Source organism: Oratosquilla oratoria, chromosome 29, assembly GCF_046742065.1.
Source record: "Oratosquilla oratoria isolate Oo_2021 chromosome 29, ASM4674206v1, whole genome shotgun sequence".
Lineage (NCBI taxonomy): Eukaryota > Metazoa > Arthropoda > Malacostraca > Stomatopoda > Squillidae > Oratosquilla > Oratosquilla oratoria.
Genome location: NC_134805.1, coordinates 32,629,223 through 32,646,936, shown reverse-complemented (window position 1 = coordinate 32,646,936; position 17,714 = coordinate 32,629,223). Strand labels below are relative to the sequence as shown.

General features: G+C 40.4%; 1 protein-coding gene across 1 annotated transcript; it reads right to left on the bottom strand.

Moving 5' to 3' along the window:
* Window positions 1-1,307: 1,307 nt before the first annotated feature.
* LOC143040705 (UDP-glucosyltransferase 2-like) lies at window positions 1,308-17,276 on the bottom strand. The gene is made up of 12 exons (XM_076212035.1): window positions 17,121-17,276; window positions 14,463-14,647; window positions 13,538-13,666; window positions 13,305-13,436; window positions 12,696-12,889; window positions 12,000-12,095; window positions 9,516-9,606; window positions 8,649-8,740; window positions 8,056-8,189; window positions 3,156-3,375; window positions 1,904-2,047; window positions 1,308-1,702 (listed from the first exon to the last, which is right to left on the bottom strand). Exons 2-12 carry the CDS (start codon window positions 14,616-14,618, stop codon window positions 1,555-1,557), a joined length of 1,536 nt encoding a protein of 511 aa, XP_076068150.1. The 5' UTR covers window positions 14,619-14,647; window positions 17,121-17,276; the 3' UTR covers window positions 1,308-1,554.
* Between the last annotated feature and the right edge of the window lie 438 nt (window positions 17,277-17,714).

The following is a 17,714-nucleotide window of genomic DNA, read 5'->3' as shown; positions in this document are numbered from 1 at the left end:
TGTATTAAGGGAGAGAGACTGGAGGAAGTGGATAGTTTTAGATACTTAGGTGTGAATGTGGCAGGAAAGGGTGGAGTGGAGGTAGAGGTAGAATGTAGATTGAGAGAAGCAAGTAAATGCCTTGGGGATTAAAAAGTGTAATGAGAAATAGACATTTGGTAATGGATGCTACGAGGAGATTGTATGGAAGAGTGATTCTGCTGACAGCACTGTATGGGGCAGAAATATAGAGCATAAGAGAGGAGGAGTCTGAAAGTGTTTGAGATGAGGTGCTGAGAAGTATGATAGAGGTTACTAGGCTAGATAGAGTGAGAAACGAGGAGGTGAGGAGGAGAGTAGGTGTGGAAAGGCAGTTGGGAGATAGAATTTATGAAAAAGTATTGGGATGGTTTGGACACATGGAAAGAATGGGTGAAGAAAGATCAGTGCAAGAGGTGTGGAAGGCAGAGGTGGAAGGAGTGAACATGAGGGGACCAAGGATGAGATTGATGGATGGGATAAAAGGGGTATTAGGAAAGAGAAGGAGGGGAATGTCTGTTGAGGAATGAAAGGAGAAGACAGAAGATAGGAGTGAATGGAGCCTGGTTGTGTATGGATAATGTTGTGATGCATGGAAGGGAGTGGGATGGAAATGGGGTGAGGGAGTAAGTGTGAATGATATTCTGATGTAGCCTAAAAGGATTTCTCCCCCGTCTTCTATTTTTCTGCATGATGGGATGGAGAGGGGTGGGGATCCCCATTAAATGAAACGGCCTTGCTGTGGATGTGCTGTGTCTTGCTACACTGCTTCTAACCAAGAGCAGTTGGCAAGATGTAGAGATGACCCGTCATCCAGGAAGTGCGAAAATAAGAGGGAGGAAGTGGGGTGAATGGGAGTGGAATATGTTGGGATGGAATGGGTGGGAATGGATTTTATGCCTTTGTTTTTTGGCTACTTCCTTTGTGAGGGGGAACTAGACATTAATATATGTATGTATGTACCACTTGGTCATGACTTTTAATATGATAATTTCTTTGTTGAGTATATGCCTTGTGAACAGGAAGTATTTCAGCCAACATAACCCCCCCCCAAAAAAAAAGTTGTATTCATAATCCTCCATGGGGGTGCATGTATCTATGTGGGAACCACCAGGCTGCATGATATACTTTATATGAAAAGAGGCACAGCCTTCTCATATATGCTGTTTGCAACAGTCAGGCACTGCATCCCTGTGCCATTGGGATTTTTAATCTAATTTTCTTTATTGAAAATGCTTTGTTTTAATTCTTACAATTGTTGGTGTGCAAATAAAGGTTACAAAATAGAATTCATTGTTAATACCCTTTTAATAAAAACTGAGTATGGCTTCATGGACATCAACAAGAATTGGACCTCCCCTGATATTTCAAACAAGGAACCAAGCAATGTTTATGTTATCACAACACAGAGCCTAAGTGTCCAATGACTGATATATGGTAATTTTACATAAACTGGTACTCTTTATATAAAAGTGTCGTATTTAGACACCACCACCATCAATTTGTTTGTGGCACTGAGAAATGCTATTGCTAAGTCTATTCAGTCTTGTTTTTCACATCAGAGTAACTACATCGTTTGAGGCAGAATCTCAGGGTACACCGCAGCATAGCAAAACTGAGGTAAAACAGGAGGCACATTGTAATGAAGAAGGTGATCCACACATCATAATTGTATAGGAAGAACCTGAAAAGATGGAATTAATGTCAATTTATCTCAAGATGTGGAATCTGTTGTCCATCTTAATTCTTCAATTGCAGGCTTCTGCAGGCCATAACATTTTATCAACCTGTTCTCAGTCTTGGTTACCCTTGAGTTTTCATCAAATAAGTATTGCTTGTGATAACTGGTTTATGGTTATATAAAGAGTAGAACATGTTTCTTTACCAATTCATATCTGCTGCAGGACATCGTAGGTGTTCTGTTCCACCATGGCGAATGACGTATTCAATCCAGTAGACAACGGTCTCTTCAGGACTCATGGGCTGGTCCTTTATGATCATACTCTTCCTCTTCATACTCTCCTGAAGTCTAGTTGAGAAATTTCCATTAAATATTTGGCTTTAGGGTCATTTAGATATATTTACTTATGCATACGCCAAATGTTCTATCCCACTTACAAAGGGGCCACAAGTTTATTGCCATTCACAAATAACACAATGAAAATGGGCAAATAGTTTTGTGCAAAAGCTTGGTCCCACACACCCATCCCATTACATAAAACAAGCTCCAACTGTAATAAAAGATACTGGCAGTGTACAACTCGCATGTCAGCAATACATTATGAGCCCCATACAAAAAAAAAAGAAAAAAAAAAGACTCTAATTTAGCACAGAACTCCCTACTCCACCAAACCCTCTGACATCAGCCCTACTGAGAAATCCCTCTCATGACAATAACTATACTAAATCTCTGCATTCTGGCCATCAGCCAGCTTTAGAATGATGGTATTATATAACAGAACTAGCCACATATGCAATTGCCAGAAAGAAGATGCTGAGCACCTCATATTGCATTGCCTTACCCAGACATGAACACTGTTTCTAGGAGACCAAGCACAACAGATCAATAGAATGAAGCAAGGTGGTATCTGAACTGACATGCTTCTTATGCAATTTAACCTACTTAACTCATCTATCTTGGCACCTCTTGGAGAAAGGGTATGCCTGCACTTTATCACAGCTTGCGTCAAAAGGAATCCAGTAAGGCATAGTTTCATGGGTACCAACAGCTGGGCTAGAACTGCTCCCCCACTGCTTCATATGGTGACCCCTCCCCTTTCCTCATCCACTCAAAATAATTTATGAAATAGAGCTATATTGGTCATTCATTCACTCATATCTTCTGTATTCTTTCCTGCTTGATTCATTCCATATGCATGCAAAGCCCTCTTCACTCCATCCATTCTCCTTGATGTTTTTTACAGATTCTTTGGAGAGATATGACAAAACTTGTCTCCAAATACCTTAAGGTCATAGGTCTACTGTGATCACAAATTGACTACTCTGACATTCAAGGTTTGTATATATGTATGGGCCACTGTCATACATATTAGTTTGTGTTCTCACTGTTCACTCTTGCCATTGAAAATATCTGTATGTATCATATCTAAACGCCTTACCACAATCATGTACAATACCTTGGATCATTTAAAGCAGCTTTCACAGTTGCTACTAAAGTGTCTTCTGTTAGGTTTTCCCACTTTAAGAGATGCACCCATCCCTCACGAGCTCCTTGTCCCAAGTTGTGATACTGGTCTGAGAACATGGGCATGCCAACAATTGGCACTCCGTGGTAAACAGATTCTTGCACACTGTGGATACCACCATGGCTGATGAAGAGACGCACATTTGGATGGGCTGCCAAGAATAAAGAGTTCTATGTACAAATATGCAAGTTTTACAGAGAATTATAATTGAAAATGGCAAGTACATTGAAACTGTGATAAATATAATGAAAAACAGCATTTGTTATCACAGTGGTTCATACCTGGATCCTGTAAGAAATAGTCTTGCAAGATGAATGTAAGAGAAAACTAGGGCCTCTCCTCAAACAACATGCAAACATATGTCCTTAATCTATTATCTTACAACTTGGCACCAGCTGCACGTGCTTGTACTGTATGACCCATACATTATAGCTGTGGGATGCACGTTGGTATAGGCAATCAGACAAGGATCTCTTCCCATCTCTCGATGCCTGCAAGGGGCTACATCTGGTACCCGGGAGCTTCCCACACATTTCCCCCAAAGTAGCACATGCCCAGCCCACACCAGAGACGAGCCCACTCACCTAGCCACTACCCAGACCATCCACAGTGCCTCTCCCCCCGCTCGAGGAGAATGCAGCCAGGCTAGAGGAGTGACTACTACGGCACTTTTCAGCACCCACAATCAACACCTCAAGAGTACCGCTGCCGGTAATGGACGAACCACCACATCGAATCCACCTGGCCCCCAGAGTCACACCCTACGCGTGTCACACGCCGGCATCGGTGCCGAAACACTGGGAAGCAGACGTCAAAGCACAACTCGACGAAGACATGAGGTGCGGGGTCATTGAACCTGTTCCGGCTGGACTGCCCATCGAATGGTGCGCCCGAATGATGGTGGTGGCCAAGAAGTCTGGTCAACCCCGCCGGCTTTCAGCGGCTCAACACAGCATGCCTACGGGAGACTCACCACACACCCACATATTTCGACATGGTGTCTGACATTCCCAAGCACTCCTATAAGTCGGTAGCGGATGCACACTGGGGATATCACCAGTAGGAGTTCCACCCGGACCGCCGCAACCTCACATCGTTCATCACGCCATGGGGTAGGTACAGGTATCACCGCACCCCTATGGGCCACTGCTCTGCTGGTGATACATACATACGAAGCAGTTCGACGACGCCATACAAGGGATAGTAAGGGAGCACAAATGTGTGGATAACACCCTGTTGTACGACAGCGGCATCGAGGACGCATTTTGGCATGTCCTTACCGGCTGAAACATACATCGTAACCCCTCCCCCTGAATACCTGTTCCAATGTACTGTGGCAGAAAGTCCCACCACCAAGGCTACATGTACATGGCGTGCGCGGACAGGCTGACAGGCTGGCTGGAACTGGCCCACTTTCCCAATGGCACCTCATCCTATCTAATCAAAACGCAATTGCGAAGGTACTTTACCCGCTGGGGAGCCCCACAGCAAATATCGACGGACGGCGGAACGAATCTGGCCAGTGAAAAAATGGATGAGTTCTTCAAGAAATGGGGCGTCTCGGTAAGACTTTCATCCACCCATTATCCCCAATCTGGCAGGGTAGAAGCCGCAGTCAAGGTTGTGAAGCGTCTTATTATGGCCAACACCGACGGCGGAGGCAGCCTCGACACAGATACAGCCTCAATGGCCCTACTCCAGTACCTAAACACACCAATTCGGGGAATCGACAAGTCGCCCGCGCAGTTGGGTATGGGGAGACAATTACGGGACGGGGTACCCACCACAGGCCGACACTTCCAAGTCACCCAACAATGGGGCAGAGCGCTTCGCCAGCGGGAGAAACAGATTGTCGACATCAGCGAAATCCTGGTCAACAGCGGCCCAGCAAGAACCCTGCCACCCCTCCTCCCCGGTTCCTGCTTGTGAGTGCAGAACCAGGCTTCAAATGTCTGGGACAGGACCGGCACTGTTGTCGAGGCACTCCCACACCGGCAGGATACCGTCAGGCTGGACGGCAGTTGTTGAGTATCCAAAAGGAATTGTCGCCACATGAGAACCATGATCACGACACCCGACGGGCTATCCCTGACATCACACAGCACACCCTCGCCCGCCCCCAAGAGCCAACGCCCAAGTCGCCTACACGGCTAATCACGGCTACCCGCATGGTTAAAAGACTTTATTCAACAATGATGTGACCCCTACTCTCTGGAGTTCATTATACCGGGGTCGCGTACCCATGTCACAGGCATATTGTATACCTTTGTCTAAGTTCACTATTGTCAGAAATTCATGTTATGTTCATGCTGTTCTGTATTATAGTATTAGTTGACCCATGACAATTATCATGGTTTATCTCGGAGGGAGATGTAAGAGGTACGACAGTTTAGGCAGCCAAGCGCTGCCAATATCTACCTGCATGCAAGCAATCAAGCACAAAAGAATAGTGTATGCCGAAGCACAACGGTGTTTCATTCACTTCAAACAATATCCAATGCACTGTTGTCTCTGACTCATGATCATAGTCAGTTAGTGTCTGATGGCTCAGCAGTGGGGTTACAACACTGTTGTGTTACTGTTTCCATAAGTGCTATACAAGATTAGCTATTTTTATTACGCTCAGCCCCCTAAATCATAAGTTCTGGCTACAGGCCTCTCTCCTACTTGTTATTTTTAAGTGTCCGAAGGAGCTGGCTGATACTAATAATCAGTGAATGCTCTCTCTTTTCCCATGAGCCAGTGATATAGAAACAGATCCTTTGTAGAACAGTATTGTTGGGTTGGATGACATGAATTAGGAATTGAAAGAATTTTTCAAACTAGTGAAGATGTTGGACGTTAACCCCTAAAATACAATGACACCTACGTAAGCGTTATGAGGTGTGAGTGAGTATATGAAGATGCCACCGTCAGCATCCTGATTATATCTATTTTGTAGTTGTAGCTGAGTGATCCTTGTATTCTGTGAATAGTCTTGATCACATTTTCTGTAGTTATAAACATGTTACATTCTGGGTGAAAGAGAATAAGTATAACAGCTGTAACTTTATATTTCATAATGCACATATTGTGATGCATCATCATACATCAGGCAGATAATGTGTGTGCGAATATTTGACTCGTGTTGAAGAGAACAGCAGGGAAGATAGGCCTAAAATGCAATGAGCAGAAAACAGAAATTATAAAACTAAGTAGAAATGGCAATTATACACCAGGAGAAAAGCAAGTTGGATCACTAAGTGTGAAGGAAGTGAATAAGTTCAAGTACCTGGGGTCCATTGTCAGTGACGAAAAGGAACTGGACATAGAAATAAATGAACGAATAGCTGTAGGAAACAGATGTTACCATGCCCTGACATCTGTAATGAAGAGTTGGACCATCAGCAGAAGAACTAAGATAAGAACATATAACACTGTAATAAAACCAACAGTCCTGTACAGATGTGAGACATGGACACTGACAAAACAATGGGAGAAGAGACTGGAATTTTTTTAAAACAATATCCTGAGAAGAATCCTCGGTCCAGAATATGATGAAGAAGGGAGATGGAGACAAAGACATAACAAGGAAATTAGAGATCAGACTGGACAACCGTACATTCAGGATGAAGTATGGGGTTGCACACTGCCTCCGACTGGAGGCAGACAGACTATCAAGGAAGGTGATGGAAGGAGGAGTACAGTGCAAACAATCATTAGGGAGACCCAGGTTCAGATGGATGGATGGAGTAGAGAAGAACATGGAAAGGGTAGGACCAAGAGAAGACTGGAAATAATTGACAGAGGATAGAACCATCTGGAGAGACATAGTGAAAGTGGCGAAGGGCCCTCCAGCCTGACAACTAACAGAATAAGAGTAAGTATTGAAAAGGTTAAAAATTTCACGGCCTGATTACATCCCAAGTTGGAAATGGAGTGCAAGGATCAACTAGTAGACAAGATTCATAACCTTGTGCATTCCTAAAAAGAGAGGCCAAATGGAACACAAGAATTGTGATTCTTCTTTTCCATAGGACACATGTACTTTGAGGCAGAAACACATTGTACCATTTGGTAGCAATGCCTTCTATGTTCCTGTGCATTAGGTGAATAGGATAGACCAGTAATGAGAATGGGAAAGGCAGTAGAAATATGCGAAAAAAGTGTACAGAGCAGAGTTAGTGTAGGTACCTGGGATAGGACACGTGGTCACCCATGGCATAATATTTAGGGTAGATCTAGGAACAGGGCTCACAAAAGAACTGATGATCAGGTTTCCACTTTTCATGAGTTCATTAGCAAGCATATATGTGGTATTACAAGGAATTCATTATACTTGGCAACAGAGTTCTCCATCCATCCTAACAGTTTTCCAGAGAGATAGATTGTGAGCTGCAGGAGAGTTGGTCAAGGATGAGCTTGTTGAAGTCCTTGATCCATGATTCTGGACATACCTATTTGTCCATAGTAAAGCTAAGTCAGTTTACAAATGAAAAGAATGACTGGAACAAGGATAGTTTAGCACCACTTCATTTAAGTGTTATGTTAGATCCCAATATATTGAACTTCAAACTGTAGTATTCAATTCCATGCATGGAGGTTTATTCTATTTAAGAAATGATCAGCATATTTCTTACTTTTTCATAATGTTCCCACATGTGCTTTTGTCCCATTTTGCAGCAACTAGCAAAACCAACTTAAAAAGAATAATAATATGCTTCATTGAATTTTTGTTTGCTCATTAATGATTTCACACTGGAGAAATCTTTCACATCTTCATAGGAAATCCCACAGAGCAGACAAGTAGACCACTAATAACAAATGGGTGTTGAAATCTTCACTTGCTCACCTAAGATATCCTGCTGGGGAAGCCACTTTGATACATACACATTGGGTGGCAGGTCCTCCACGTATCCACTGTTCCATTTCCAGAGTACTCTCTGTTTCAGACGACCCAACCCACGTATAAAAGCCAAACGGTAGCTGCAAACAAGAGTAATAGTGTGAACCACAGGAATCTGAACTTGTCAACATTTATAATGTTTTAGATTTCTATGACAAGTCTTCCTCAGGTTAAGGACCTAAGATTAGTCTTCAGCCAATTGACATCCCCTACAGAATTAATTTGGTAAATGCTAGACAACTTTATTCAGCTAAAGACTAGATTACAATAACATGGACTTTTTGGGACCCTATTTTTTCAGTTAAATTATAAAGAAATAAAGCCAGAACAAAATATAGGAATGCTGTCACCAGGATAAAGGAGTAATAGTAAAATAATTTTTCTTCCAAGAAAAAATTGTCAAAGATGTCAAGCACTTTTGGAAATATTCTAATTTTGCACAATATTTAGAACTAAAGGGAGACAAATCTAAAACAGGTTTTAATGGCAGCAATCCTGTGAAAGATCTAAATCTTTGAAGAAAAAAAATAAATATATACTTTTCAGGCATATCTGAGGTATTAGCCAATGAACCAAGACTGAAGTAGATAACTCCATCATCCCCAGCTCCTTGTACCCAGTCTTCCAGGTCCTGTAAGTGAAACTTTGCTATAAGTAAATAGATAACCAAGAGCTAAGGACCATTAGATATTCTTGAATATTTGATTATAGTCTATGAAATACATCAAAATAGTAGAAGAGAGAACATTTATAAAACATTGATAAAAGAGCTGGGTAGTGTGGTAATTTCAAAATGGAATTAAGAAACAAGATTTTTAAAGAGGAATTTTACCTGATCATGTTAGAATATGTAAAATATTAGTTTGTTCAAAAACCTTCCGGGGATGTTTTGATATTTTCTTTAGAGTAAAACAATACTTTGGCAGATGAACTGATTCTTTGTTTCATCTTCTATATAGGAATAACCTCCACCTCTGTTCATCTTTAAATCCCATGAGCACCTTTACCTCTATCTGGAGGTACTGTCCTAAGGGGCTGACATTCGACCTCTAGACTGGCCCCAAGATCTTTATCATTTTCAACAGTATTTTTTCCATTACTTCAGGTAAGAAGGATTGACATCCAATGATTATTTCCCTCCCATTTTTTCTATAACCTGGTGCTATAAAAATGGTACTACACTAAAAATGTCCAACATTTCTTCCCAGAGGATCTATGGGGGAGCCTGAGCAACATTGCCAACATTTGTAGAGCTGTAGGTTTCCAGTCAGTAAAAAATGACAACTGATGCCCTAAGATGAATATATCCACCCAACAGTGACCAGAATATGATCAAGACACCTCAACAGTAAAAGTGATGAACATTCATAGAGAGTAAGAAAAGGTGTAATGAAGAATGGTCATACCTGAGGAAGAGGTTTTGGAGGATGGATATGGAGTCCTCCAGCATGGATAACAGTGGGCACATATGGTCTGGGGATCTCCATACCACGATAGCTGTGGTGGTGTTAGCATCCATTTTCACCACAAAGGAAAGAAACTTTATTTATACACAGTTTAGTGGGCATGGGGTACCTTCACAAATGAATAGAATAATAGGGGCACAAACATGCAAGAAATCAGTGTCACCATTCAAGAAAAAAATCAGGTAAATCACAAAGTACAGGCAATGTCTAAAAGAATTGAAGAAAACTTAGGTGAGAAAGTTTTGCAGATTATGAAATGTAATAAAAACAGAAAAAACGAGGAAATAGGTTTTAAAGAAATAGTACAACAATAGATGCAGGAAAATGCAAAAGACACAATTATTCAAGTAATTAAAGAAAAAGTAAATTAAGGCAGAGATACAGTGGATAAAAATATGTATTGTAGTATATGGATTAAAGGAAAACATGGTTTGCTTAGGTACTTCAGAAAAATGCAGAAAAAGAAATAGCAAAAATAATTCTAAAAGTACAAGACGATGACAAAGAAGTAGAAAAATAAATAGAAGTATATAGAATAGGACAATATCCTACGCAAAGAAATTGACCCCTAAAGATATAACTAAGATCACAAATGGTAGTAGAAGACATACTGGCAAAATCAGATAAGTTTGCAAAGAGTGAACATTACAACAATATATGGATAAAAAGAGAAATAAATGTTGAGGAAAGAGAAAAAGAGAGGACACTAAGAAATGAAGCTAAAAAAAAAAAAAAAAAAAAAAAAAACGCCAAAAGAACTGAGACCAAAAGCAAGTAGTTCTATTGGAATGCCTTAGATATGAGGCTGAGAAAATGGTACATCAAGGTAAGCGAAACGAATGGAACAGAAAACGGGATGGAGAAAAAAAAAATAAAAGTAGCCTATACTAATAGAGACAGATTAATCTCAGGATTAAGTTAACTTAATGATTACCTGTCAGAAGAAAAACCAGATATAATGGGATATGTGGAGGCGAAATTAAGGGGCCCACTACCACCAAACAGTGTTGGACATGGTTTATATGATTATTGGATTAAAAACAGAAACGAGACACGGAGGAGGAATCATGTTTTTGGCCAAGAAAAACTTAAGTGTGACAAAGGTTACAGAGGGTAAAAACAGTGTGGAAATGATCATGATAAAGGTTGAAGACAGCGACATGAAAAGTAGAAAGTTTGTGGTGATATATGTGATACCAAAAATGGGTTCTTTTGAAAGAGGGCGAGCATTCAAATATGTTAGAAGATATAAGGCATTCATTAAATGAGATGCTGAAGGATGGAGGCAACCTGGTACTTATGGGAGCTTTAACTGCAAAGAAATCTATTGGGAAGAGATGACAATGAAAGACAGAGAGGATCTATGGGGAAATATATTACTTGACATGACTATAGAACATACAATGACACAATGGATAAAAGAAAATACCAGATACAGAAGTAATGAAGAACCGTCAAGAATAGATTTAATATTTACAACAGAACCTGAAATTGTGGATAAAATTGAATACAAGACACCATTTGGAAAGAGTGACCACATACTAATAAAGGTTAAACTAAAGGAGGAATATATATAGAGAAATGAGAAATACAGAAAAGAACACTGATGTACAACAAAACGGACTTTGGGAAACTAAAGAAATTCTTTCATAATGCAAACTGGGAAAACTTTTTCAAAAAATAGACACAAGTTAAAGAGAAATGGATGATTTTGATGAAAATCTATAATGAAGGAATGAATAAATATGTACCAAGACGGAAACAGGAAAAGGTGTATACTAAGTGCTGGTTCAACAGAAGATACAGTGAAGCGAAAGATTGAAGAGATAAAGATGGGAAAAAATGGAAAGAGGCAAATATATATCAACCATAGAAATGGATATGTAAAAATGCGTAGAGAGGAAAACAGAAACTATGAAAAAAATCAACCCAAACTATTCTATAGATATGTGAATGGTAAACTTAAAAATAAACAGGAAATGGTAAAACTATGTCACGGAAATATAGAACCTACAGAAGATTTAGAAATGGCTGAAGTAATGAACAACCACTTCAAGTCAGTTTTCAGAGGACTTACTATTGGGATAAGAGAAATACAAGGGGACAGAAACTCAAAAAGGATAGTTATAGAAGAAACCTGAAAAAACAGTTTCCACAAAGAGTGGTGGCTATCTGGAATAAACTGGATAAAACAATAGTGTGTGCAAAAACTATACACGAATCTAAAAGCAAACTAGACAATGCGAGATACAAAGACGGACAACGCGAGCATAGCTCCCCTTCCAGTAAGATACAACTAGGTAAATACAGAGCTCAAGGTTTCATACTGGAGCGTTCTGAGTCATTACAGTACTCTGAAGTCTTAAAAAGTTGTCATGATGGCATAATAAGATGGCCCTAGTATCTCATTTGCCAGCTACTGACCTGTTCAGGAGGATCAAACTGACTTTCTTGCGCATCTCATGAAGTGATGGCATGTCGTCTGGAAGGAGGCCACGTGCTTGACTCTCCTTCTCAGCCCTGTAACCAGAGGAGGGGTGAAAAGTGAATATTCAGGGTGCATTCATAAAGGAAATGTATGTATTTCATTTGTCTACTTATTCTATATTGAACTTTCATTTTTTTCTACATGTCAGAATACCTTTTGGTCACAAAAGTTCCTTGATGAAAAAATTCAAAACATCATAAATCATAAAAGCAGAGGCTGTTGCCAATTACCTGAACACCACAGGTCTTCTGGAAGAGAGACCGGTGGAAATGGATTGATTGATTGAGCATGAATTATTTTGGGTGGATGGTCAGGGGTGTTGTCATATAATGAAGCAGTTCAAGTAAACAAAGTCCAGTTGCTGGGCCTTGCTTTGGATGAGGTGTGCTTTGTTGCACTGCCTTTGATCCAAACAGTGTGAGAGAGGATAAGTTGACCCTTCATCCCCGGAGTGCTAAGTTGGGAGTGGTGATCGTGTATAATTTGGTTGTGCATTATGTGACAGTGTGATTTGACTCAGCCACACCCTTATAAGGGCAAAGAGGAAGTTTAGTGTATGTGTATATGTATATATACCCTATATTTCATTGAAATATATGTTTTAATCATCTTATTTGTGCATTTGCCCATACAAAGGTATAATGAAGAAATAAGTCAATATGCGCTGGAAGGAATCCAGACCGATGTTGATTGCACGCATCATGAAAGACAGTGGAGGCTGAGCGTCATAGAAAAGGTTGACTTCATAGGATGGAAAGCTGGGATTACCAACAAGATCATCGACTGCGAACGCCAGGCCAACAGGGATCACCATCACAAAAGGAACCTGTTAGAGAGCTGGAGTTGTATCATTCCTACAAAGATATATAATTTCTAACAACTATACTGCTATAATCACTTGTTAATAACTATGGTTCATGACTTTCTTTCTCTTTATTTCTTCATCAAAAGTCACATTTAGTAGATTGTATCAATTCATATTCAACAGAAATACAAGTGTACATTGTGTAGAATTATCAAAAATATAAAAAATCATAAGCAAAACACTTGTTTTCAAATCAGTAGTTAAAGGGGAAACTAGACAAGACAGAAGAAATATATTATGAGTAAAAGTGGTTGTCATAGGAAAGTTGCTGGTATTCAGGTACTGAACACTACTAAGATACTTGTAGTACTGAAAGAGATCATGGGATACTTATTCCATGAAGACATGATACTTAAAAAATATATATTAACTCTACCTTGAAATGATGTACAAATGAGAGGAAGCAGTCTACTCCTCCGGAGGGCATTATGATCAAATCAAAGGTCTCATTCAATAGCTGTGTCACCTTGGGATCTTCAAGACCATCAGCACAAAAGGTTGCACCTAGCTGTAGAAGGGAAGAAGACAGGTGAAGCTTCAACTGTCACTTGAGGCACAGTGTGAATCAAGTTCATGATTATGTAAAAACACAAGAAAGGAGGTCAGTACCTTTAACCCTGATGCAACTGTACCCTTAAACATGGTGGGTATGTACGGGGAAAAGTCCAGGTTTGGTAAGACAATCATTCGGATGTTAGCAGTTTCCTTGTTCGAAGCAAAAGGCGTGACATAGGTCATCTGAAAAGATCATTAGCTAGTGACATTTGTTGACTCACTGTAACATCCAATTCACTTGTAGTTTCATATTTGATTAGATAAGTTGTATGAGGACAGAATGGAACCACTGGCTCTGTCCTTGTTGAAATATTGAAGAGAGAGGGATGGAGGGAAGGTACTCTATTGCGGAGTTCATATCCTCGAAGGAAATGGACAAAGTTAACTGAAGATCTCGTGGTTTGGGAAATGAGGACTTTGTGAGGTCATGGACAAGCTAGAAAAAAAAATTGGAAGATATGAACAATTTCAGTTTCCCACACTAATGTGTAGACTTCTGGAATAGCCCAGGAGTTAATATAGCACATGCTAGAACCACACTTGAGTTCAAAACATGTAATGATATTTGTTGAGTAAGTACCTGAAGGACGTGAGAAATTTTAGTTGACCATACCTGGAATAGCACAAGCTCGAACCATACGTGAACTTGAAAATAAGTTATGGTGGTTATAGAAAGAGCGAGGCAAGACCCCTTCTAGTATGTTGCAGTTAGGTAAACACACACACATACATAAACACACGCACATAACTACATACACGCACGCGCACACACACAGGCACGCGCGAGCGCACACACACACATCGCTCTCTTCCGAGAGGGAAATAACAGTCGGTTACGAGTCCAACACGTGATCCAAGGCCATGATGAATCACACACACATATTCTTTCTTTCTCGCTTTCATTCACTCTCACTCTTTTACACACTCTCCCCCACACTCTCCCTCACTCTTGCACTTCTACAGCTTTTGAGACACCTACCTCGTGACCATGTCTGGCCAGCGTCGTAACGATGGAGGCAAAGTAGCCCGCGTGACTCTTGACAGCGATGGGAGCCAGGAAGAGGATCTTGGAAGCGGCCGTGCCCCCCGTCAGGAGTGCCAGTGCTGCCCCCAGCAGGAGGGGAGCGACGTGCATTGTGTCCTCTGCAGATCACCTAGGTCACCCTGCGGGTGGGGGAAAAATTCTCAAGTTTATATAAATATACATATATATCTATATATACACAGACATGACTGAATTGAATAGACACCAAGAAAACTGCATTTCTGCTCTTCTTTAATGCTTAATTTTATTCAAATTTACGTAATATGTTATATTTCCCTAGATTTATGTTTCAGATTACATACAAGATTAATCAAGCATGCCACGAACCAAAGGAGCAGTAGACCTATCTGAATTTCAGCGAGGTCGTATTGTGGGTCAACATGAAGGTGGATTTAGTCAACGGAAAATATCTGAAAATCTGTCAATACCCCTTTCTCCTGTTAATAGAGTGATTATACAATTCACCAGAGAGGGCAAGAAGGACACAAAACCTCATTCAGGTCGTCCCGGGCCCTCAGAAAGAACCTTGCGTATTGTCCAAAGAAATGTCGAAGAGGATCCACGTCGCAAGGCCTCTGACATAGCAGCACAAGCTGATGTCAGTCCCAGAACAGCTGTCAGGTATCTACACAAGCTGGGTTACTATGGCAGAGCTGCAAGAAGGAAACCACTCTGTTGACCCCTTCACTTCATTTCCCTTCTCTCTGTAATTACTGATTTAATTATGTTAACTGTTCCTTCTATGGCATTATATTTCTTCATTCACTTTCAACTTTCCTTCACTTAAGTAAGTATGTCTTTCATCATATCTTTCTTTAGTAAGCAAGTAATATTTCTCAATGGGGATGAATTAAACGTAAATTTTCTTCTTCGTTTCTTCCGAATAATATTACACTTGACATGTTTATTAACACCAAGGGACTCCCGCCTGGGATCCCCAATCCAGTCACTAAGCTATCTCTGTTCCGACGTCACTATTTAATTCATCCAATAATTATGACCGTTACAAATAAGTGCCTCCCCTTAAGGCGTGGCTTTTCACCCAATGGACCAATAATTTTTTCTCCCCCTCCACCCTTCTCCAATCAGAAAGACTGTTACACCGTCTCAAGCAATACTGCTTATGCAAGCAATAGAAGTGGAAATGCTTAGTGTTTACATTTCGTCACATCAGCGCAAATATCGGTACCCTAGCTCTGTTTACAAACTTTAGACGGTGAGCAAGATTATGCAACTCCGCAACTCCTTCGCGGCTATTGTTTTCAAAACATTTAACTCGTAAAAATGAATTTCTTGCCACCTACCCCTCTATCTACCTACTTGTCTACCTTCATCTACCAGCCTCTTACACACTCCTTCGTCCAGCCAATATCAAGCACAGAAAGGATTGGGCTGTTGAGATGGTGGAGAGACCTGTGGCCATTTGGAGCACTGTCATTTTCTCTGATGAGTCACGATTCGCATTATTTTCTGACAGTAGAAGAGTGTGGGTCTGGAGACTCTGTAGTCAAGAGTTTGACCTCAAAAGACTGCAGCCAAATGTAAAACATGGGGGCATTTCAATAAAGGTGTGGGGTGCAATTTGGAGTAATGGTCGGTCAGAGCTTGTGGAGTGTCAAGGAAACATCAATTCAGGCAAATATGTTTCTATATTAATGGAAGGACTCATTCCAATTCTCCAGTGGTATAATGAATAAAAATGTCTTCCTATTTATGGAAGATGGAGCTCCTTGTCACACTGCTCAAGCATCACAAAATTGGTTGAGCGAAAATGGGATCAGGAAACTTCCATGGCCAATTCAGTCCCCGGATATGAACCCTATTGGACACCTCTGGGGCATATTAGATTGACAACTTCACAAAAGAGAACAGGAAGCCATTTTCAAAGCCCGAAATCTTAGGATTACTACGGGAAACATGGCAAGAAATTTCTCAAGATGATATTCGTGAACTAATCACTAGCACGCCTAGGAGGGTCCTTGCATTGAAAAAAGCAAAGGGGGTGTCAACCAAGTATTAGTTATTCACATTATGACCATTTATAAACACTTTAAATGTATCAATTGCTTGTTTAACAAACTAAACGATTTCTCTTGATGTTTATTTAATTCTGCCATGTCTGTATATATATATATATATATATATATATATATATATATATATATATATATATATATATATATATATATATAAATATATATATTTTTTTTTTTTTTTTTTTTTTTTTTTTTTTTTTTTTTTTTTCTCTACCAGACGTACACCACTGAAATGGATAATTGTTTGTAAGACACAAAGGAGGAATACTATCTTATCTACAAATCTTTTCTGATTAGATTTGACTCGGATCTTCGTCATGATAGTGTCTTACGACCAGAATATGCAAACATCAAAGTCCTCTTAACATACCCAATCATTTCACATCAAGAGTAATATCAGATAAATAAGATCACACGAATTATATTTTGACGTCTTCCAGGGTTCCCCATCTTCTCGAATATGTTAGAAGTGTTTCATCATAGTGAAAGTGTAGAGGGAGGGAAGGATAATGTAATATCTATAAAGTATAACACAAGAACACATCTCTGGGCTTACTAGTACTGCGTCTATGAGGAGACCTTGGAGGACCTTCCTGGGGGGATGGTCAGTCGTTCTCTGGGCGAAGTCAGCGCGCGACTGCCGCTACGAACTGGGTGTGAGCTGTCCAGCTCCAGTGAGGGCTTGTGTGCCCTCACCACGCAGTTGCCATGTCTCGTCCTTTTTACTTTTATCCAGATATGTTGAGTTCTGCTGGTCGGTTCAGATTTGCATGAGTGACGTATAATTATCTATTGCTCCCTCCCTCCCTCCCTCCCTCTCCCTCTCTCTCTCTCTCTCTCTCATTTCCTCTGTCTATTTCCATCCGTCTCTCATTTCCTCTGTCTCTCTTCCTGTGTACTTCTCCGTTTCGCTCTTCCTCTGTCTCCCTCACTTCCTTCTCCAAATACATTAGAGACTTTTGCAGCACCCCTACGGACCAGAGGCATACATCACTTTGATGACTGGAAACTGCCCCTCAAGAATACTGATCGCTTTTAACTTCTGTCCTTCCTTGCCGCCGCCCTCTTTAATATCTCCTTGACCCCCCTCTAAAAAGTGATCTCCCAGAAGAAAAATACATTCGAAAATCATACATTTATACATTTTAAA